Source organism: Alexandromys fortis, unplaced genomic scaffold (genome assembly GCF_014885135.2).
Source record: "Alexandromys fortis isolate MF-2015 unplaced genomic scaffold, M_Fortis_MF-2015_v1.1 scaffold_9, whole genome shotgun sequence".
In the NCBI taxonomy this organism is placed as follows: domain Eukaryota; kingdom Metazoa; phylum Chordata; class Mammalia; order Rodentia; family Cricetidae; genus Alexandromys; species Alexandromys fortis.
The window spans coordinates 16,091,575-16,115,639 of record NW_026067892.1 but is presented as its reverse complement, the minus strand read 5'-3'; the positions used below and the strand labels follow the sequence as shown (position 1 = coordinate 16,115,639).

Here is a 24,065-nt window from a genome sequence, read left to right as displayed (position 1 = left end):
AAGCTGAGAAGCTTCTGCAAAGCAAAGGAGACTGTCACTAAGACAAAAAGTCAACCCACTGACTGGGAGAAGATCTTCACCAACCCCGCAACAGACAAAGGTCTGATCTCCAAAATATATAAAGAACTCAAGAAACTAGACTTTAAAATGCTAATTAACCCAATTAAAAAATGGGGCACTGATCTGAACAGAGAATTCTCAACAGAAGAAGTTCAAATGGCCAAAAGACACTTAAGGTTATGCACAACCTCCTTAGCGATCAGGGAAATACAAATCAAAACAACTTTGAGATACCATCTTATACCTGTCAGAATGGCTAAAATCAAAAACACCAATGATAGCCTTTGCTGGAGGAAGGGGTACCCTCATCCATTGCTGGTGGGAATGCAAACTTGTACAACCACTCTGGAAAACAGTGTGGCAGTTTCTCAGGAAATTTGGGATCAACCTACCCCTGAACCCAGCAATGCCACTCTTGGGAATATACCCAAGAGATGCCCGACAAGGGCATTTGTTCAACTATGTTCATAGCAGCATTATTTGTAATAGCCAGAACCTGAAAACAACCTAGATGTCCTTCATGCAATTTCTTTTCTTTGTTTTAGAACTTTCAAATGTACTATTAAATTACTTGTATGAGATCTCTCCTTTTATATTTTTTAATATAGGTACCTATATGAACATGCCTCTTAGAATTGCCTTCTTCGTGTTTGAAAAGTTTGGGTATGTTGTGTATTCATTTTCATTCATTTCTAGAAAGTCTTTGTTTTTTCTCTTGACCCATTTTTCACTCAGTAGTAAACTGTTCCATTTTCATGGGTTTGTAAGCTTTCTTTTATTTTTGTTTTGTTCTGTGTTGATACCATACTTTAATATGTGATGGTCAAATGGGATGCAGGATGTTATTTCAGTTCCCTTGCATCTGTCAGATTTCTTTGGTGTCTGAGTAAGTGGTCAGTTTTGGAAATAGTTCCATGAGGTGCAGAGAAGAATATAAGTTGTTTTATGCTTGGATGAAATATTCTTTAAATATCTATTAGCTCCATTTGATTTATAATGGGAGTTGGATCCAGGATTTTTCTGTTTAGCTTTTGTTTGGATGGCCCCTTTTTTTGACAGAAGTGGTGTATTGAATTCTCGAATTCTCCCACCCTCAATGCCAGTATGAACATCCTCTTCATGGAATTTTTCCCTTCAATGTGTATGTAGTGTACTTCCCTATCTTGTCTGATAAGTTTTGATGTGAAGTCTGTTTTATCACAGGTTAAAATTACTACACCAACTTGTTTCTTAGGTCAATTTGCTTGGAATATCCTTTGCCAATCTTTTTATCCTGAGGTGATATATAACCTTGTTATTAGAGTATGTTGGATGAATGCAGCAGAAGTATTGATCCTGTTTTCACATATATTCTGTTAATATGTCTATTTTTACTGGGGAATTGAGACCAATGATGTTTCGGGATATCAGTGAGAGTCATTGTTGATTATTGTTTTGTTGTTATAGTGGTGGTGGTGGTGTGTGTGTCTTGTGTGTGTGTGTGTTTTCACTCTTTTGATTTCTTGGTCTGGGATTATTATTCATTGTGTTTTCTTGGGTGTAGTTGACCTATTTAGGTTGAAGTTTTCTTTTTCCTCCACTTCTTTAGATACTTCCTAAATTTGTTTTTGTGTTGTTTTATTTTTCATAGAGTATATTATTTACTACATCTCCTGTAATTGACTGTTTTGCTGTGTATAGTAGTCTGTTCTGTCATCTGTGGTCTCTTAAGTGTCTCTAGAACATCTGCCTAGCCCTTCTCCTTTTTAAGTCTCCATTGAGAAGTCAGATGTTTATTATTCCAATAGTTTGCCCTCATATGTTATTTGGTCTTTTCCCTTTGAAGATTAATATTCCTTTTTATTTTGTTTGTTTAGTGTTTGAATTTTCATTTGATGAAAGGAATTTTTTGGATTAGTGTATTTATTATTCTGTATGTCTCTTGTATCATGGTATGCACCTTCTTCTTTAGGATAGAGAAATATTCTTCTATGATTTTGTTGAAAATAATTTCTGTACTTTTGAGCTGGGATTCTTCTCTTTCCTCGATTCATTTCTATTATTCTTAGATTTGGTCTTCTCATGGTACCTCAGATTTCTGGGATGTTTTCTGTCAGTAAATGTTAGTGTTAACATTTCTTTGACCAAGGTATCCATTTATTCTATCCTGTTGTCAGTGACTGAGATTCTCTTTCATCTCTTGTATTTTATTTTTGAGACTTGCATCTATGGTTCTTCTTTCTGTTCCTCATTATTTTATTCCAGATTTCCCTCAACATTGGTTTTCATTATTGATTCCATTTCTACTTTCAGATCTTGAAATTTTCAATTCATTTCCTTCCACTGTTTATTTGTATTTTCATAGATTTCTTTAACGGATTTATTCATTGCCTCTTTAATGTCCTCTATCATATTTGTAAAAGCTATTTTAAGGGGGTTTGTCTTGTGCTTTAGTGATGGTACAATATTCACAGGGCTTGTTCTGGTAGGGTTGCTAAGTTAGAATGATGACAAATTGTCCCAGATATTATTGGTAGTGCTTTTACACTGAAGTACATTCTGGGTTTGGGAAGATATTAATTCTCATTGCTGACATCTGGTCTTTGTTTGATGGGTGTTTTGTTCCTTGGTTTCTGTCACCCTTTCTGATTCTTAGGTGTGTAACTGTGTGTTACCTAGTAGGAAATTCTTCTGAGACCCAAATAGGTGTGACCACTGAGGGTTCCAGGTAAAATGTGTTTGTAATGTTGGGAGCCGATACTTAGGATGTGGGTAGACTAGGAGAGGGAGAGCCTGAGAGAGTCCACAACAGAGAGGAAAGCAGGGCATCTCCCTAGGGTCAGTTTTGTGCCTGGGAATGGGGTCAGAGAGTGTGGAGAGGCTGCAGCAGGGGGTCTGCTACAGAGCTCGGGGTGGGACTGGGGGATTAGACTGGAGGAAAAGGTAAAGATCTACATTTGACCTACCTGCTTCCCTGGATAGAGTGTTTTTTTTTTTTTTTTTTTTTTTTTTTTTTTCAGATATGGCCCAATGACTGGCCTAGAACTTGCCAAGTAGCATTGCTGGTCAGTGAACCACGGGTATCCTCCTACTTCTGCCTCTGCAGAACTAGGACTGTAATTCAACCAGACACCACCACACCCAGCTTTTTAATATGTGGTTTGTGGGATTTGGCAAAGCAAGCTTTTTACTGGCTGTGCGACCTCTCTAGCCCCCTAGGACTAATTCAATAAAGGTACACAGCATAAAGTAAGGTGGATGAGAAGTACTCGGCAGACTCTCCAAGATGACAGATGACCAGCCAGAGCAGCATCGGGGTTGCATAACTGAACTCAGACTTTATACTTGCTAATATCATGGCCAATCTCTTACAGACCAGAAATACAGATCTTTGGATAACAAATGGCATTTCCATTGCACAGCTGGTAGGAAAGATGCAGCCTCGAGCTTTATTTCCTGCATTGGAAAGAGTCAGCTTAAATGTTCCAGGGAAATTGAACACATTTTTTATTCTATATACTGTCATACCTGATGTTAGGGAGGTAATGGTGTATAGAAAATAGGCACTGCTGCTAGACAGGTAGATTTAGGTTCTGATTTTGCCTGGACTGGGGAGCCTGCTTTATGGTTTAGAATGTGGGTTCAGGATATGCCCTGGTTATAGTGTATGTGAACAAAATCTCTGTGCTTCATCTGAAGAAAAGGGGGGAGTAATGAGACCAACAACAGAGACGTCTGACTATCAATAAATGGCTTAAAACATATGCAGACTTTACCAAAGTTTTACTACATAATAAGTTGTGTTTGCTATGCAGTTAAATTATGCAAATGTTACTCTAAGGTTTGATTAGAGTTGTGGTGCCAGAAAAGGCCCTTAACTCTCTTTTGCCATCTCCTCCTGGAAGTTTCGTTGTAAAATACTTATGAGATTTGGTTAAATCTCAAAATAAAATGTAGAAAGGATGCAGTGTCTCTGGTACTGTAATAGATTAAGAATTACTAATTATTTTAATGAGATGCTGAAGCTCCACAATCTAAGTATTTTATAAATAATATGAATATGACAGAAAACGTTAGTTGAATAGATTGAAGAGGTGGGGTACCATAAAGAAAACCATGTGTGTGTCTGTGTGTGTGATCACAAATTTTACAAACTTATTTATGAATAGACTATATATAACACCAAACCTTAGTGAATATCTGAGAATACCAGTGTTTTGTCATTTGTGGAACTGGTATGCTTAAAAATATAATCCTTAAACAAGGAAAGAGTTCCCTGAGGGAATAGAATTCTGTGTATCTCTCATTTATTATTTTTCCTAAACTATAAAACATGTATCTTTATGAGGAGCTAAATATACCTATGTGTCTTTTTAATACATATTTATTTACCCTCCCAATTGTACTAAAATCATCCCATTGCCTGTCAGTGATCTGAGTGGATGTGTAACAATAAAACCCTAATAATATCACTATGAACTTGGGTGCAAATCTAGAACACACAACGGAATGATGTTTCTTATAGGTTTTCATATTGTTTGGGAGTGTGTGAGAACTGAAATTTTTTATTGTTAATGATTTTGAATAGTCTCAGAATAGATGACATAATATGTGGCAGTCTCTCTCAATACCTGGCAGTTACATCTTCTAGCAGCAGGGTCACATTTAGCAGTAGAGTCCATTCATATGCAGCACAGTGATATTCTTTTTTAGAATTCTTCCTTCTGAAAGTCTTCACTATGTCCTTTGTATGTTAAATATTGACTTCTGCATAAATAAAATAAAATAAAATTGTGTTAGGGTTGATTTTTAGCACAGTATTATATTCATTATCATTTGGCCCATTTGAGATCAAGCATAGTGATTTAATTTTTTTTAAAAAATCCTATTGCTCAATTCCATTCTGATTATTTTCAGTGGAAAATATATAATTTCCTGTTAGGTTATTTTAAGTCACCCCTTTTATTCATCAAAATGTAAAAGTTTGAATTCAGGCTCCTTTCCTTTTATAGAAGAAGTAAGACCTTGCTTTGTTATAAATAATCCTTCTAAAAAGACCTTGGTTCTCCCAGTAGTCACAGTATAGTGTTTGAGGACAAGTATACAGTGTTCTGCATCAGTAGTCACAGTCTAGAGTGTTGTGGATCAGCATAACTGTATAGAGTGGTTTGCGACTAGTAGCCACTCTATAGAGTGTTCTGAACCAGAATTCACAGTACAGACTATAATGGACTAGTATTTACAGTGTAGAGTGCCCTGGACCAGCAGTAAAATTATAGAGTACTTTGACCAGTAGTCCCAGCATAGAATGCTCAGAATATTAGAGGCAATATGAAGTGCTCTGGGCCAGTATTCCCAGCACAGAGGCTCTGACTAGTAGGCACAATATGGAGTATTTTTGACGATTAACCACAATATGGAGTGTCCTGGACTGCTAGTCACAATTTAGAGTAGTCTAGAGCAGTAGTCCCAGGATGGAGTTCTCTGGATTGCTATTATGGAAGTTACACGTTTTCTGAAAACTTAAGAAGCATGTGTGTAGGCTGCTTCCTAGTACATGGAAAGCCCCCAGTTACTCCTGAACAGCTCACATTAGGGACTGTGGCAGTTCCACAACATTGGACTAATTTGGGATGTAGTTAATTTGAGAGGGATGACAGAGATAGGAAATATTGATATACACTAAATCAGAAGATCTTGTAATATGTGTGAAAAGGCAAGTAATTTGGATAAGGAAATTAAACATGAGAATTTAAGGATAAGAACCTAGAATCTTATATCATCTCTTGTGATTTTAAAAGGTCTATAGGAGGACCAAGAGGAAAAGATAACGATTAAGACTCTTAATGTTATATAACTGAATTGATCTTTTAAATAACTCAAAAAACATATATAGCACATAGAAATTCAAGCTCAGAAAAAGTGCATAACTACAAAACCTGTTTGCTACCCAAGTGAACACTGAACATTTAATTCCTTGACTTCTAGTTGAAAATATCTTTCTATTATTCTATGTGAGTTTTCACTTACACCTCAGAAGTCAACACAAACATGGGGTACTAAGCGCCTAACTTATTTACACATAAGGCAGGATATGAAACTGGGCTTGAAGTCAAGGAGCAACCTGCCAAAAATACTTGAAGGTTCCCCATGTCTGGCCTAGATGGGGTCCGCATTCTTGGGAGAGGCAGACTTAATAGGTGCAGATAAATTGGCAGAGCCACAAAGGTTAAATAAATTCAGGGCTGAGAGCCAGAAAGACCATTTGATGCAAGCCTGGAAGAGTCATCAGTTAGAAGGTTATAAATCAAGCTTCCTTCTGACAAGGCTCTACCAGTTCCCTTCAGCCTCCAGTCATCAGTCTGTCTTCTTACTTCCAATAAGCCATGTCAAGGTTAGAGATGTGGCCAGTGGATTCTTGACATACGTCCTGTTTTGTCTCTTTGACACAAGACTGAGTACTTGGACTTTGCTAAAGAGAGAAGTAATTTTATATTGTCATTTTGTGTTACTAGGGTAAATTAATCCATTTTAGTTTAAGATGGTTATAGAACATTATTTTGTTTCTGCTTTTTAATTAACTCTGAAAGTGAAATTTCCCTGTGGGATTTCATGCATATTTGGTTTTAGTTGATTAATCCCTACTTCTCTACCTCTTCTATTATTCTTCCACCTCAAGCATTTATCTTTTCCTTACTGTATTGTTTACCTGACTCTAACCCCTTCCTCTCTACTACCTCAAATGCTTAGTTGTCATTCCCATCTGCATCACATAAAGTCTTTTTTTCAAAACCATGTCTCATGACCCCTTTCCAGGTCTAAGGACTTTTTTCACATTAACGTATTGGAACACACATGTAACAGTTAGAGCTTAGATACATGTATGAAAGAGTTGTACACATTGACATTTCTGACCTTAACTTAAGCTCTGTAATCCCACACAGTTTCCTTTGTTTTGTAATTTAATTTTTCTTTCATCTGAATAAAATTGCATTGTGTATGTATACCCTGTTTTCATTATCTATTTATCAGTGGATGAATACGTAGGCTTCTTAACTTTCCTGGCTGTTGTGAACAGAGCAGGGATAAGCATAGATATTCATGAATCCGTCTGTAGCAAGATGTAGAATTCTTTGAGACTGTGTGTGGGATTTGTAGAGCTGGGTCGTATGGCAGTTCAATTTTTGGTGTTTTCAGTCATCTACACTGATTAATAAATCAGATTTAAGTATCAAAGTAAGAACAAATATAGCATTCAGTTTCTGCTTTTAATGGAACCAAAATACAATAAATAACAGAAACTCAATCCCGAGGCCTATTCATCTCTGTAAAATTCCCTTAAGAATAACTATGTCATCTCAATTCCATTTTACTGAGATTGCTAATAATCATTGATCTCTTTTAAAATGTTTAAAAATCTTTGATGAAGGATTTAAATCAGCAGCTTTTGTCCTTTCAAATGTCTTGATTTCAGACAGGCTGCATCAAAGGAGTCATTTAATGTATTTCTCTTTGATATTAGACAGTAAATCTAAATCTACTTTGATTAAATTAGTATTCATCTTCTGCTTCTTATTTTGCTGTCCCTAACATGATAAATGTAGCTGCAAAGTGTTGTGGATTATCAGACACAAAAAATCAAAGGAAATGAGAGGTATTTCTCTAGGACCTTTTAAAAGGTATAATCTCCACTTAGATGTGAGCAAACAGGCAAATAAAAATTGTTTGGGTTATTTATCATCTAATTTATATCTATTTTCCCAATGAATATCAGGACTTTGGGAACAGCAATCCACAGTAGCAAGGCTCTAATGACAGTGTGTGTGTCCAAAGGGGACAGAGAGTTCACGATGAGCTCTTCCTGAGAAGGGGAAATAGAGCTTGGGAAATCATCAACATCTCACTGGGGGAACCACTGCCACAATCTTGACAAGTTTGAAGGAATAAGTATGAGTTGAAGGAAAGTAACTCTGGAAAAAGAGATAAACACATCCCAAAGACAGAAGAGCATGATTGTTGTTGACTGTGATGAGAAAGGAGCTGAGAGTCAGTTAGATTGGAGCAAAATAAGATACCACATTCACTTGAAAATACAGCATAGTCAACACCACAGACTTTGAGCTATATTTCTTATATGGATGTTTATAAAACAGAAAATCACCAGAATTGTGCTTAAGAAATATAACTTTTGTGTGAATTAAAGAATGGGAATCTAACCGAGGAGATCAATGGAGGTTGTTTCAGTACTTTGTGTTAAAGAGATAATGACTTGAATTAGTGAAGTGGGTATAGAAGAACGGGGTTTATGGTATTAAATAACTGGAAAAAAAGGAATTTTGAATCTTAGAAAATGGTATGCTTGTCTACTGATGTTACAGGAACAATTAATGATGTTCAGTTTCTGTCTGTGGTTCCTAAACAAGATAATTTCAGGATTTTTCATTTTCATTTTTGTTTCCTTGTTAAGATACACAGTCACCCACAGAAAATATCTCTTTTTGAACAGGCCTATTTTGCTGGTCTCTGTATTATTAAAGTGGGTTTCTAGTTTGACTTCTGGGAAGCTAGATCTCTCTTGTTCCACTGAAGCTAGTATATCAGAATACAGTTGAATAAAGGGATCCAATTAGATGAGCAACCTTTTAGATTAATTTATGTAGAAACAGCAAATCACTTTCCAATTTCAGTATGTGAACTATTATTACCATCAAATTATGGCCCCTGTGACACATGGCATGTGTTATTGAAATGTACCTGTGTGTCTGGACCTCTGGGTTAAAAGCTTTGCCCAAGAAGGCTCCTCTCCTCTCCTCTCCTCTCCTCTCCTCTCCTCTCCTCTCCTCTCCTCTCCTCTCCTCTCCTCTCCTCTCCTCTTCTCTCCTCTCTCTTTGTGACCCTGCTGTATTGTTGTCTACACCTTAGTACATTTCTCCAACCTAGGGTTGTTGAGTCAAATGATCAAATAATAAATTTAAAAGAGAAAGTAAAACTCCTAGGATTTCCAGTGAGACACACATCCATGAAAACATGTCTTTTTTTTTTTTTTTTTTTTTTTTTTGGTACTTTGAGACAGGGTTTCTCTGTAGCTTTGCCTGTCCTGAAACTAGCTCTTGTAGACAAGGCTGGCCTCGAACTCACACATGTCTTTTAATGGGTGTTACCCACAAAAACAATCACCAAAGTCATTCTTCTCTCTTGAAGCATGGATGGTGCAGAACAAATGGGCACTTAGTCTAAGCACAAGAATCCAAGGAGAAGCCATGTTAGAGACTGTCTGTCAATCAGAGAAATCAGCTGCGGCCGCCAACCAGAGTTCAGGGTGCAGGGATCTTTCTAAATGCACAAGACTCCCAAACTACAATGTGGCACTCTCTCAATGCTGCGTATTTAGAGGGGGAATAATAACAGTGGATCAGGAGAGTTCACAAAAGACTAAAGAGTCACAAGGCAAGGGAGAGAAGGTATTTTCACCATTTTCCAGGACATTTCTTAGTCAGGAGAAATCATTTGTCCCGGATGCTTGGAAAATCAGGCTGTGGCATCTCACAGATTTGAGTCCACCTCTTCCTGCCTTGACTATGTTGTCCAGCTCTCTAGAATCTCCTGTGGTACATTTGTCAGATGTGGTATTTGATAAGTTCAGAAATGCTACCTTCCTCACTAAGTTCTATCAGCATGGTATGTAAGTTTTATATAATCCTTGAAGCATATGGCCTTTGCACACAGGCTTGAAAACTTGGAGTTATTATTGGAATTTCATCTTCCCTCTTTATTTCAAGTTTTATGATTACTCATGTTAAAAGAAGGCTACTATTTCTAATGACTTGACGATCAGGGAGAACGGTGTATATGCAAGCCATTGTCCTTCTGCACATCACACTGTCTTAAGACAGCCTTATAGAATGAGTGCTCATCATACAGTCTTAAGACAATCCTACAGCGTCACTGTTGACATGTTTCTGCTTTACACATTAAAACCCAAACACAGCAAAGCAAAGTCCGTCTGTTCAGAGGGAAAGGCTTGCTTGGATTTATCTAGTCTACCTGACCCTATTCCTAACCTCCAAGTTGTGCGTGTTTCCTCCTTTGCTATACAGCAACACCTAGACACCTGCCTGATCTCAGTCACCTAACCTACCCTATGAGCTTTCTTTGAATTTACATGAGCCAAAGATCAGGAAGATTAAAAGTCACACACGGTTTCCTGTATCTGCAGCCTACTACATTCTGGTGCCTGGGGATTAGTTCAGACACCCACGTCTTTGGGGTTGGGGCCAGCTGCCAGAAAAGTTTCTCATTTCCCAAGCAGCTGGGAGGGCAAGAGGCAGCTGCTCTGAAATGTGTGTGAACCCCTTTCGTTCGATGAGGAGACAGCTGTACTTATCCACAGAAAAGCTCTGGAAGATTCTTTTGTTTTCTAAGACACTCTAGGCAAGCTGAAAGAGATGTCTGACTTGAAAAGAAGTGAAATTCAGCAGCAGAACGTTTTAGTATTTCCCCAGTGTGGGCAATTCCCCAGCTCCTGCCTGATATTTTCTCAGATACAAAGCATTGGTGTGAAATAAATAGAAGACTTGATCTGAAGGACACTTGAATTGTTTCCTCTAGGTACATTGCATTTTTCCCGAGCTCTTCCGTTCCTCACATCTCATAACAGCGCTATTGCTCAAGGCATCCCTTGGACTCACGTACGAAGAACCATCCTGTTTCTTTACCTGTTGCCCTATTGCTCCAATAGGTGAAATGAAGCAATTATGGCATGAGTTAACGGCAGCGCTGCTCATCCTAGGTTTGAACCACTGATGGAGTGGATCGGCATAACCTTTGCAGGCTGGTATGCACAGAATCAGAGCCTAGCAGCACTTGAGACTATGGAAGGCGTGGGACACTAAACCCTTATGAAAGAACCCAGAAAACTGGCACCTTCATCATAAATTTTGTTGTTGCAATTTTACTATGTTCATACATTCAATATAGTTTCTACTTTGTAGGTATTATTGAATTTACTCTTAAATTTCTGTCATAGTAGTCAATGATATAAGTTATGGGGTTACATTAAACTATGGTTAAGTCTTAGAAGACTATGGAAAGGTTAAATCAAAATGTAAGGTTTAAGCATTTAGTGAAATTTCATGTATATAAAAATTTTGACAAAATGGCATTTTACTTAAAATTATGAAGAAGCATTTTGTGTAAATCTGTATAAATCACATATACATATTTGATGAAAAAGATGTAAAATAATTTATTTGTGTCTTCATTTCTGTAGCCATTATAATTTTTAATTAGATACTAGCATTGTTCTAGAGAATCATAAGCATGTCTGACATATTTTAAGGACCATTTAAATATATAAAGACTTAAGAGACAAAGAAGACTATTCCTGCCATCCCCACTGTATGTGTTTGTGTATTTTTGTATGTATGTGTGCTTGTGTGTATGTGTGCATGTGTGTATCTTGTACATGTACATGTCTCTGTGTATGTAGGTGTGTATGTGTGTGTCTCTGTGTATGTGTGCATATGTATTTTTGTGCATGTGAGTGTCTCTCTGTGTTTATATATGTGTGTGTGTTGTATATATATATGTGTGTGTGTGTTTATATATGTGTGTTTATATATTATGGCATGTGTACATATATGTGTGTGGTGTGCATGTGTGTATGTATGTATGTATGTATGCATGTATGTATGTGTATACCAGTAATGAGTTAAAAATAATTGTGCATTTTGAGAAACAAAGTTATGAACATGCAAAGGAAAATCACAGATGATTAAACATTTGCAGGCTCTATGTCTTTAATGGAACATGTATTCAGAAGACATAAGGAACAATAAAGAATAAAATTAGTCCATACGTATTGAGCAGACACTTCATTGAGAGAGATACGAGGATGTTCACTACATGCCTAAGACATTCTCAGCATCAGGAGCCAACAGGAAAAGAGAACTTAGCACTGTAAGTGAGTTTTCTCTCCACAGCTCCTTCAATTCACCACAGGTGGCTGAAAACCCAGAGTAGCTGTAAAGCTCCTATTCACATAGAGGAATTTGAAAGGGCAAATTACTTTAATCGGAACCTTTCTAGTTTCTTGCAAATTAATATTTATAATATTTTCAATTTCTGCCAGAAAGAAAGAAAAGAATAGATTCTATGTATACTGGCTAGCCCTCTCAGATGTTATTGGTTGGAACATAAATTTAGAGGAGCACCTTGGAAATACCAGGAAGCACCTAATAAACATAAACCTATGCATTCTCACAACTTCAATTGCCTTCTGGTACGCACCAAGAAAATTTTGTATATTTATTTGCCAAATGTATAGACTAGAATATTCGTTTAGTCCTTCATAGTAGGTCTAAGCAGTCTAATAGTTCATCAGCACTTGAATGACCAGAATAAGTAAACCTTATTATCTCATCCAATATTCTGTAGAAATGTGTACTAATTAGAACCGAGAGATGACTTAGTGGTAAGGAGCACTTGATGCTCTTACAGAGAGGGACTTTAGTTCAGTTTCTTCTCTCTTTGTCAATGACCACCACCTAGTGTTCACACACACTCATACTACCATGTATATATCATGTATATATTCTCCCAGATATTCATACTTTAAAACAACTTTTAAAATAAATACTTTATAAATGAGCATTAACAGAACAAATGGAATCTGATTGGGTGAAACAGTACATGAATGATTAGGTATTAAATTCCTTAAAATACATGTGTGTTTATATATTTTATATTTATATGCAAAATGCAATACACCATGTGATATATGCAATATATTAGGTATGAATATATATTGAATATAATATTTGGGAATGCTAAGTAAAAGTACAAATCAAATTCCTTGGGAAATGATGAAAGAGAGTTGGGGTAAAGGAAACATGTCAAAAGTCATATTGAATTTTTGGGTAGTCCTATCAACATTTAAGTATGCTGACAAAAGCCAAAAGAAAAGAATAAAGATGTGTCATGTAGAGAACTGTTAATTGTATGAAGGCCTCCAGAAGGAGTAAAAGACAAAGAATCTAGAGGACACATGGTGGTAATATGTACTGACAGAGAAAACTTTCCTTTTTCTAGAAATGGATGGCGTGAAAGGCAGAGATGCAGGAACCGTCAGCTTTGCTTTCTATTTCTGTTTCTACTCCAAATGTTTCATTCTTCATTTTACATTTGTTTTAAGTAAGTCAGTTCATAACAAGTGAGAATTAACATACTCTAGGTTTGATGACAGAGGAAATTTGAAAGATTTTCATGTGGATAGGTCAAATTGACTATAGAGGGTCTGGGTTCCATGTAACTAAGTGGTCGAGCCCATGTTTGATACATGTAAGCATCCTGGGTTCCATCTGTAGTACACATGTGCATGCACTCTCTCTCATGCTTGCTATCAACTTACATGTTTATCCACCAGAGGATTATCCAAAGGTTACTTAAAAACAGTCACCTACGGACCAATGCTGGTGAAACAGAAAATTTTATTTTTTTAAATGTCTGTAGAAGGGATGTGTGAGCTAAAAATTACCAACTATCCAATGGGATAAGGAGAACTACCAGGTAGGTGTGCTCTTAAAGAAAAGTGATTCTCTCTTCCCCAGTAGTAAATGACCTTATGCCCATGTGCATATATGCAGCATAGTTGGATCCAGTAGTTTAACAAATGGATACAAACATACATACATACATACATACATACATAAAGAGAGATGTGATGCAGGTCTACATGGGTGACGCAGAATAAGAATTAGATATAATCAAAATATATTGGATATATGCATTTTCAAAGAATGAAAAGGAAAGGCTAAAAAGCAATATATGTGCTGGATATTTTAATAGTATAGTTGCATGTCAGAGTAATCAATAATAATTAAAAGAGCTTCAAAATACTCAGAGTGTATAATACCTGTAGATTGGAAATCCTTCCTTACTTTACAGCTGAAGCCATCTTGAGCCTCTAGTATCACTGAGCCAATCCCCTGCTGGTTGTGCTCATGAACAGTTTGAAGACAGAATCAAGGAAGCAGCTTACTGCTTTTTATTACTTAGCCCATGGATCCTCAACATTGTGAAAATGTCATACCCTCACAGACGTATCTGTGGAGAAGACAGACCTCCAAGTCCTGACTGAGGCTAGAGCAAAGAAGAACAAAGGATGAAACAATCATACCCAGCCCACTCCCACTAGTCCTTCTGGGAAAGAACATATGAATATTCTCAAATCATGTCTCAGGAGCTATTATTATTTGGAAGAATATGTTTAGTCTTAGCTAAACATATGTCTTTTTTAAATATTTATTTTTATGTATGTGGGGGAGGGGCAGTTACGCACAGAATTCCTAGAAGGGTATTGTATTCCCTAGAGCTGATGTAATAGGCCCTTCTCTACTGCCTGGTGTGGGTTTTAAGAATCAAACTTTGATCCTCTGCAAGAGCAGTATGTGTTCTTAGTCACAGAGGCGTCTCTCTAACCAGTGTTTGCTTTTCAATCAGCATTGCTGAGAGATTGATAATCACTTCTAATATATACATTTATTTTATAATTACCTGTCACAAATAAAATCAGAGTGCATTCTGGGAAGCTACCAGGACTGGCATTATATTTATTCTTATTTCATTTTCAAATGGTAGAAAATTCTTTGGGCCTAGAGTATTTGCCTCAGAAGAGAAATTAACTTCAAAAATATTTCTGGCAGGTCAAGATTACAATGAAAGAAATTTCATATTAGTTTTAAAACTGAGGCAAGTTCAGTACACAGTAATTCTGTGCATTGGCTTCCACCTTTACTATATGGTTACCCATATAGAAAATGCTCTATGGAGTTGGCCAACGACATATTTGCTATGGGAATAACAGAGGTCCATTCGAATAACTTTTAATGCTCCAATAATAAACTTGGTTCTCATCTTAATAATGACCCTGACAGCTTAAATCTGAAGATGTAACTCCATCAACATTTGTTGATTTAACTAGCTTTTACAAAGCCTTACAGAAGTTACCTATTAAGCTACCTAGACTGATTACCACTTTAAATACAGCTGAAAAAAGGCAGAATGCTTTCCATGAAGGTCATTATTCAAAAAAATATCTTTGGAGACAATAGAATGTGTTGATCAAGGGTTGGGATAGTTTAGATGCTCAAGAGAGGATTATGGTGGATCAGAAAACACTGAATTTGCTCATAAATTTTTGCTGAAAAAAATTAAGGCATTTTGCAGTGTATGGTAACCATGTTTAGAGATCAGTCCAGGGATACCAATGGTGCCTTGAAGTTAGAAACACACAAAAAAAGGAAACTGCCAATCTTTTCAGAGGTAGCTGTTTTATGCATCTGCCAGCCAACACAAGTGCATGTCCTTTAAAAGATCTGTGTTGATGCCTCATCCAAATGTTTTAACTGAGCACTTCAAGTTAGAGCCAAAAAGGCTTGCAGAGTCAGAGCCCTCTGTCCTCCCTGAGGCTTTAAAACTTAGGCAAACAAATTAATTTAATTTCTCTTTGAGGATCAGAAAAAAATACTGGGTTAATCACGATTATATTTATATTGACACATTTGAATGATAAAATGAATCTTAAACACTTCCTTATCCTGGAAGCTATAATTTAATTTGTTTATGCTTTTTTGGTGTGTGTATATATGCCTTATTCATTTGTTGATGCCGGGATTTTAAATGTTTAAATATAATTCTTTTGTTGTCTGTAGGCTATGATCAAGAACATGTTTTTAAATGTAGAAATATTAAACTAGATGCATTCAAATGCTTTAAGCCCTGTAAGCATGACTTTATGGACTAGAAATGGGGAAAGTGGTATGGGACAATTGTATTCTGTCAATTATATTTTAAATCAATGCTGATTGGCCAGTAGCCAGGTAGGAAGTATAGGTGGGACAACCAGACAGGAAGTAGAGAGGGGTCAATGAGAACAGGAGAATTCTGGGAAGGAGGAAGCCCATTCCTCGGCAGTTGTGAGCCAGCTACAGAAGAAGCAAGATGTGTCTGCCTCCCTGAAAAAAGATACTGAGCCATGTGGCTAGCATAGACTAGAATAATGAACAAATATACATTATCGGAGCTAATATGAAGCCTGAGCTAATGTGCCAATCAATTTATAGCTAATGTAGACTCCTGTGTGAATTCTTTGAGACCTAATGACTGCAGGGATCAGGCAGGACAGAAACCCGACAACAGGAAAGGCTTGGTGGGGTGGAAGGGAATATATGGAGTACTGGGCATAGACCATGATGTAAGTGCTTGAAATAAATGCAGATATAAAGCTAGAGTTTGTAGAATGAATGTGTGATTCAAATATAAATGAAGTCAATATCCAAACATGCTTATTTGGGAATTATTAAAGAATAGATATTTTCAAACCATCCTCTGATCAAAGAAAATGCCTTAGCGGGTGGCATACACTTCCTGTTTGTTGTACTAACACACATTAAGATAATAACATCTACTTTTTTAAAGACAGGACTATTGTGTAGTTGTTTTTAAAATTTTAGATATTATGTTACAGACTTTAGAATTTCTCTAACTATTCGATATCTGACAAGCACTCTTATTGTAACTGAGATATTATAGAAAGGCAGAGTTACTGTATGAACAAAAACTCCAAATGCAACCAGAATGTCTTCATTCAAATTTCATCTCTAGTATTTAATGACTATGGCCTCTCAACCTCCCATTTCTAATGTTTCCTCAGCTATCAATGAAAATAATGGTGGTATTGTCTCATAGGGTGGCCATGTGTCAACTGCTGTTGGCGCACCATGATATTATCAATTACTATAAACTGTTATTATGCCTGGAACCAGAGCCCACATATGTGCCTTTCAAATATTGCTTTCACTCATGCCAGTCAGCGTTATCTGAGTTCAGACAAACATTAAGACTCACAGACATGCCTTAGGCTACATTGGATGAGTTTTTCTAGATGAGTATAAGAAAGACAAGCTTGGACTTTTCTCTAAGTCTCAATCTCAGCAGAAATAATTAACATAACACTTCACACAAACAATGGGAAACCATGCTTCCCCCAAGTGACAGAGCTGCATTAATGGGTTTATGGTTCATTTATGCTCAGACTTTTCTTTTAAATGGAATGCTTGATGAGTATCTCACACCTAGAGTATAGAAGTAGGTGTGTTTTATGAATACAGGACATTGTGGTATTTTGACAAATAAAGGTGAGAAGTGTATACAATAAAACAGATCTGTCCAGTAGGTCTTCCCAAATATCCCTCTTGTTTCTCAGTAATTACAATGGATTTCAATAAGACTTTTCTACCAGATATTCCAAATGAATATGGTAAATTATCAAGGAATTATGCCTCAAGTTATCAATATGTCTTAATCACTTTTTATATGGCTGTAAAGAAACACCATGGCCAAGGCAACTTATAAAAGACAGCATTTAACTGTAGCCTTTCTTGCAATTTCAGAGAGTGAATCCTGACCATCATGGTAGGGAGCATAACAACAGATAGGCAGGCATGATGTTAGAGCAGTAACTGAGATCTTCCATCTGATCCACGAGTTAGAGTCAGAAGGAGAGACACGGGCATATGTGGAGTTTTGAAACCTCAAAACACCCTAGCAACAAGGCTGCACCTCATAATACTTCCCAAAATATAGTTCCACAAGCCTTGGCCTAACCCATTCAAATACAGAAGCCTATGGAAGCCATTCTTATTCAGGCCACAGATCATTGGTTTTTGTAGCAAACAGATACCCTTTATATATTTGTTACAGAGACAAAACTTGGCAATTAAGAGGAAGAAGATATTTTTGTCATGATGAAGCTCCTTTGGTAAAATGCTCTTGATATATTTTCTAGTAGAGTCAAATTTTTAATCTAAAAGCATCTCAGAACCAGTCAAATGTGTATTGTGGTAACTGAAACCTTGTAGAACATACCACAAAACATGGAAGATATATAATAATAAGAGGATGATGATACTTATGAAGAATTTTAGATGGGCATTATTTTGGGATAAGATTTTATTAAAAATAATCCCTTACTATTCACCTCAATACTTAAAAAGAAAGACTTTCAAATTCTGTCATGACTTAGACACTGTTTGACTACTGAGAACATTCTGGTAACACCAAAAGACTATTGTGTTCAGTTACTTTCGAGACCACATCAGTTTATGGAGCAAAAACACAAGTCCCACAAAACAGAAATGTCTTCCTTTTGACTGTGGTAAGTGGCTTATGTCAGAGTAGAGTCCTCTTGGAAAAAACAGTCAAATTCTCTTCCCCTTTTTGGCATGATGAACAGGAAATTTTCTCTCTCTCTCTCTCTCTCTCTCTCTCTCTCTCTCTCTCTCTCTCTCTCTCTGTGTGTGTGTGTGTGTGTGTGTGTGTACAGCGTGTGTGTGTGCTTGCGTGTGCATATACAATGTTTACATATTACAGTGAGGTGTGAGACTAGGGAAGATATTTAAGAGTCATAATTGATGCTTTGCTCAGTTCTCCATCCAACTCAGAGGGGAGTGCCAAGTGCTAGTATATGTTAGCGAGAAGAGCCTTTCTGCCACAAACACCTCAGGTACTATTTGCCAGCAGAATTTCCAGTTAATGCAAGTACTATGTAATAGAGATCCCAGAGACCCGAGTTTTAAAGTCGTGTTGATTTGCTCTCCTGCGCACATGGAATGAGTCGATAATCTTCCGCACAGGTGATTTGAAGGACATTGTGTTCAATAAGTTGTCTCTGAATGCCAAAGCCTTGTATCACCTCACTCAAATTTACCTTTGTCTTTATATAGGGAGATCTATTAAATCCTTCTCTTAAAAGATTTTTCATGAAATTAGATCGGAATAAAAAGGACTTTTTTATAATACTTTGCAGGCATCCAGTTGCACATATTTTTTTTTTCTCTATGAGTAGGTCATACACAATGCTTGAGTACTCAATGTAATTTCCTACTATTGGACACTTAATGAAATTCTCTACCATTATCTAGACTTGCTTTGCCCATTGCTTATGATAGGGCTAATAGCTCAGAGGGACATATCTCAGAACTCATACTCCATTGACCTGAAAAGTCTTCAACAAGGTCTGGAAGTTTTCCTCATAAAATAAAAGCATTCTCTGAACAATTGTCCTAATCTGCTGTCTGTAAACTAGTCTGCATGCTCTCCAGGGGGCACAATTTGTCCTGTAGTTTCTCTGCGTCATGTGGAACAGAAGGCTTTCCTATAACCATTTAAGAGTTTTAAAACCAAAGGATTTTTCAGAGACCAGGCTGAGAGATCATAATAGCACAGGTAGGGGCTCACTGATGAAGTGGAGAAAGAAGACAAGCCAGTCATCACACTGTGAGGCCTGGGTTGAGCTTGGACTTCCTCACTCCTCTGCCTCTCTAGAGATATCACTTATATGGGGAAATCAAAAGGATAGAAGGCCCACGTAGTCTATTCATGGTGGGGGGACAACGTCAAAAGAAAGGCAAGAGGATGCAAGTTTTGGGGGCGGGCAGGTCAAAGCCATTGATGAATGCTTGAGTGACAGGTGGTCCCTAGGATTATGGAATCTATGGCGGTGTGGAAAGCATAGCACAAAGCCAGTGCTTTCATGTTTGAGGGATGTCATTATTCAGTATCCTAAAATAGTATTTCATTCATTGGAAAATATTTTTTTCTTCTCTGGGTTTGGAAAGTACTGTTCACATTTTACCGTGTTTACCATGTTTTAACACCAGGGGACTATTTTGCTATTAGTTCTTTGGTAATTTCATTTTACCAGGTTTTGACCATACTCTTTCTCCCTCCTCCAACTCTTCCCAGAACCACCTTCTTTTCTGATGAATTTTGTTTCCTGTTTGTTTGTTTCTCCCATTGAGGCCAATTTATGCTTCCCACATATTTGTGCATGTGCGGTCTGTGCATAAAAACACAATTAACTTCTCAGAGGCTACACTCTTGGCAAAAACTGACTTCTTCTCTCTGTAGCTAATGCTTGCCATTAGCCCTTAGAGGAGGAGCTGCGTGAACAACCAGCCTCTCCATGCTGGCATATCCTCCTATGTGGACTTATATAGGTCTTCTGTGTGCTTTCACAATGGCCATGAATTCATATGTAAAGCTCCCTGCTGTGTTCCAAAGACACTATTTCCTCGTGGCCATCTACTCTCTCTGACTTTTAAGTCAATTATATACCTTCGTTTGTCTTTGGGGAAGGGGATACAACACATTTGTTCTCTTTCAAACTGATCCTTCTGCATTCTGTTGTTCTCTGCACCTGATGACTTGTGACTCTTAGTGTTCATCATTGTCAACTACAAATGGAAACATCTCTCATGAGGGCTGAGAGATATCTTACTCTATGGGTATAGTTATAAGTCATCAATAGCCAATTTAATACTATGTCTATTTAGCTAAATAATAGCAGCAGTTTCTCATCCATAGTCTCTGACCTGTCTAGCCATGGTTTATTTGCTTGATAGTGATGCCAGGTATGGGTTTCATGTGGAGTGAGCCTTAAGTCTTTCTGGTCGGATTTTACATTTGTGCTACTATTGCACCAATGCACATGTCTTCCAAGGCCAATCATTCTCACAGCTCACCAGGTTCCTGGCTGAGTGAGATTATCGGTTGCATTTTTTAACTTCTGGTAGTGTTCATAGCACTTCCCAGCACTATGAAAGCTAGCCAGTTGGGACAAAGCTTCCAGGTTAATATCAGCTTGATTTTTCCAGTTCTCTATTCCAGCAAATGGGTCTTATCATCAAGTTCTGGAAGGTAACCAAATGCATTATCAAAAGCTTGTGATATTTAGGGGCGGAGGGGGAGATCTTAAATATCTCATTGTCCAACAAGTCCAAAAAAAGTAATTCATTCCTGTCACTAGGCTTTTAATGAAAACAATTAAAACAGGGAAGACTTGATTTTGCAATATAGTGGTAGTTGAACAATCACTCCTGCTATTTTGTTTAAAATGTGATAGTTTTATAAGGTTGTATGCAGATGCAGAAGCTGCCCAATGTCCTCCAAGATCAGAGGTGCTCATGGGCCGGTCGCATTAGCCAGGCAGTGAGTTCAGTGGTAAGCCCAGTCTCAGAATATAAGGTAGGGAATGATAGAGGAAGATGATGACTACCAGTGTCTACACATGCATGCATGAGCTTACATGTATACAAACAACAGCAGCAGCAGTAAACACACACACACACACACATGTGCCTCCTCTGAAACACTTGTGAGTACTTAAAACCTTGGCTAGTGTTTGTACATCATTTGTCATTTTTGCCCCATACACAGGTTTGTTTCATTGCTCTGATTTTAAGTAAAATATATACTACGTAAGCTAATATGTGGAAAAATAAATATGCTTCTGTAGCTGACAAATATTGCTGGCTTAAAATCATATGGATTTGGTTTTATCTTTCAAGGATCTCAGACTTGGCAAATTATGGAGCTAATTAAATTTTCTTGCGGGGAATCAGCCAGCTAGACCACAGCCTTAGGCACATAACGACAGCTCCCCACTCTGCCTCACTTGCTTATTCTGTGTGTGAGATGAAGCTCTTAGAGCAGCAGAGGTAGAACACTCAGGCCAGCAGCTGCTTATGGGTTTCAGTAACTACAGAGTCAGCCTTTGAGCCTCAGCCCTGACAGCTCCTATCACAGAGGGGTGGCAGTGGAGGCACATCTCCCCATGTGAGTTGGCTGTAGATGACAATCTGCCAAACGAAAATAATTGAAAAAACAGCGGCTGTGTAAAAATGAATCGACTTGGCTGATCTCTCAGGGATTCTGAAAAATTCTAGGAATGCCACTCCATGTTTTTTCCGGAGACTGTTTACATGAATAGCATCCAGACATTTAACAAATAAAATCATCTGAGGCAAGGTTTTTTTTTTAGCAATTTCGTGCACACATCTGTGTTAGCAATTTGCCAGTCTTTGTATGTTGCAAAGGTATTGCTACTTAATTTTAACAAAATTTATGGCAGCTAACATACTGGTTTATATTTAATTTATATTTAATATATATACATATTCTGAATTAACTGATTTGATGAAAATAATTAAACCATTTCTCCAGGTTGCCAAGAAGGAAATCTGGACTTTTAACTCAATTTTATTACAACCCTGCATTCTTTCTATATTAGCTATTTCTATAGTACAATAACAGTTCTATGTTAAGACAGAGACGCATTTAAGTGTGATTATTTAAAAAATACTCAAGGGGAAAAGTAATGTATGTTTATGTCTGTAATGTATGTGTGTGTGGCTTTCTTGCATTTAATAAAGAGAAAGAAATTTACCCTTCTAAGACACCACATTAAAAATAAAATATGATTTTGTTTATGCTCCAGATAAATATTTACAAATAATAGGATGGAATGATGAAGATGATTACATATGGAAATGTAAAATAAGAACTAGCTCGTTCATTTCTTGGGTCAAAGTAAAGTACCACTCTCAGCGTCTACATCCTCGATGTCTACATGCCTAACTACATTTTTAAATAGTAGCTTTTCTCTTTATTCTTTCCTACAGTTGGACAGCGTCACCTCCCTGATCCAGGCAGCAAAAAATTTAATGAATGCTGTAGTGCAAACAGTGAAGATGTCGTACATTGCTTCCACCAAGATCATCCGCATCCAGAGTGCGGCCGGGCCCCGACACCCAGTTGTCATGTGGAGAATGAAGGCTCCGGCTAAAAAGCCCTTGATTAAAAGAGAGAATCCAGAAGAAACGTGTGCAGCTGTCAGAAGAGGCTCAGCCAAGAAAAAGATCCACCCCGTTCAAGTCATGAGTGAATTTCGAGGGAGAGATGTCTACTGAAGCCCTAGTCCACACAAGTGCCCACTGCCACACCCCAGGCCAACCACACTGCTCTATCGCACAGTGCGCTTTGATTTCACATAGTCACACTCATACATAACATAAAACTTTGGGGTTGGGCCATGGTTCACAGTGTGTATTTGGGTTCCTGCCATTATCATCTCTCTATAGCCAGCACAGCCCAGCTAACTTACAGGTAGTACTAGGGAATAGAATTCACTTGTATCATCTTAGCCTTGCCCTCCACAGGGAATAGCTTATGAACATTACAAAATGTTTGGGTTTCATGCACTCTTTATCCTTGTGAGGGAAGCCACTTGTCAGAAGCGTTTCACTTGCCTTTCATTAAACCCAAAAGAATTTTATCAACTATTTTCCCAATTAGTGTCCATACTTTCTTCAGCAGACCTAACCTGGTACCTAACCTGCCAGAGATGTGTCGTTTTTGCCCATTAGAAAGAAATTTCAATTTCTAGATATTCCTGCCCATTATTAGTTGCTCAGGTGACTATAACCAAATGTGTATGGTCAAGCTTCTTACTAGAATTTGAAAGTCAGCCACGTTATTAAAGAAGTACTTTGGAGACACTCCAAGGCTGAGAGACTTTGGATGCTGTTTCCACCTTTTGTTTCTAAGGTGTTCAGAAGGTCGGTACTCTTCATGTTGTGCCTGGCCAGGCACACATATGTAGAGTTAACATCCATTGCAGAAATGAATATTTGTTTATTGATATTTTTTCTTTGGTACTGGGATCCAAGCAGCATTTCACATGCAGGGCAAGGACACATCCAGCCCTTCTGTTAGAGAAATGAGTCACTGAGTTAGAGCATAGAGTAAGTCGACGATGGAGGACGCGAACGGAATTTTGCATGATTCTAAAAATCTCTTTGAATCTATTTGCAATTGTAATTAAAATGAAAGACCAGTTTGCAAAGCCTTGTGGCACTGAGTGAAATCTACCACCCAACAATGAAGCTGAGTTAATCACAACGAGTTTGCAGTGATTTTAATAATAAATGTTACTGGGGTTATTCTGTATGTCCATTGAGTATGATTATCTATAGCTGAGTCTATGACGGACTCTGGAGTAGTCTGAGAGTGTGGTGCATAATTTTGATAGCCCTTTGTCTTTCCATCACTTCTTCCTCCCTTTTATTTCCTTCTCTGTCTTCACACGCCGCTGTGTATAAGCTGTGTTGGAGGAGAGACACTTCAGT

The 24,065-nt window shown here is 37.5% G+C and overlaps 1 protein-coding gene across 1 annotated transcript in view; it reads left to right on the top strand.

Moving 5' to 3' along the window:
- Ctnna3 (catenin alpha 3) overlaps positions 1 to 23,879 on the top strand; it is a 1,282,010-nt gene extending 1,258,131 nt beyond the window's left edge. Inside the window, exon 18 of the mRNA XM_050141069.1 lies at positions 22,560 to 23,879. Coding sequence (XP_049997026.1) covers positions 22,560 to 22,847 — 288 coding nt within the window. The 3' untranslated portion in view covers positions 22,848 to 23,879. The remainder of the gene's footprint in view (positions 1 to 22,559) is intronic.
- The last annotated feature ends 186 nt before the right edge of the window (positions 23,880 to 24,065 follow it).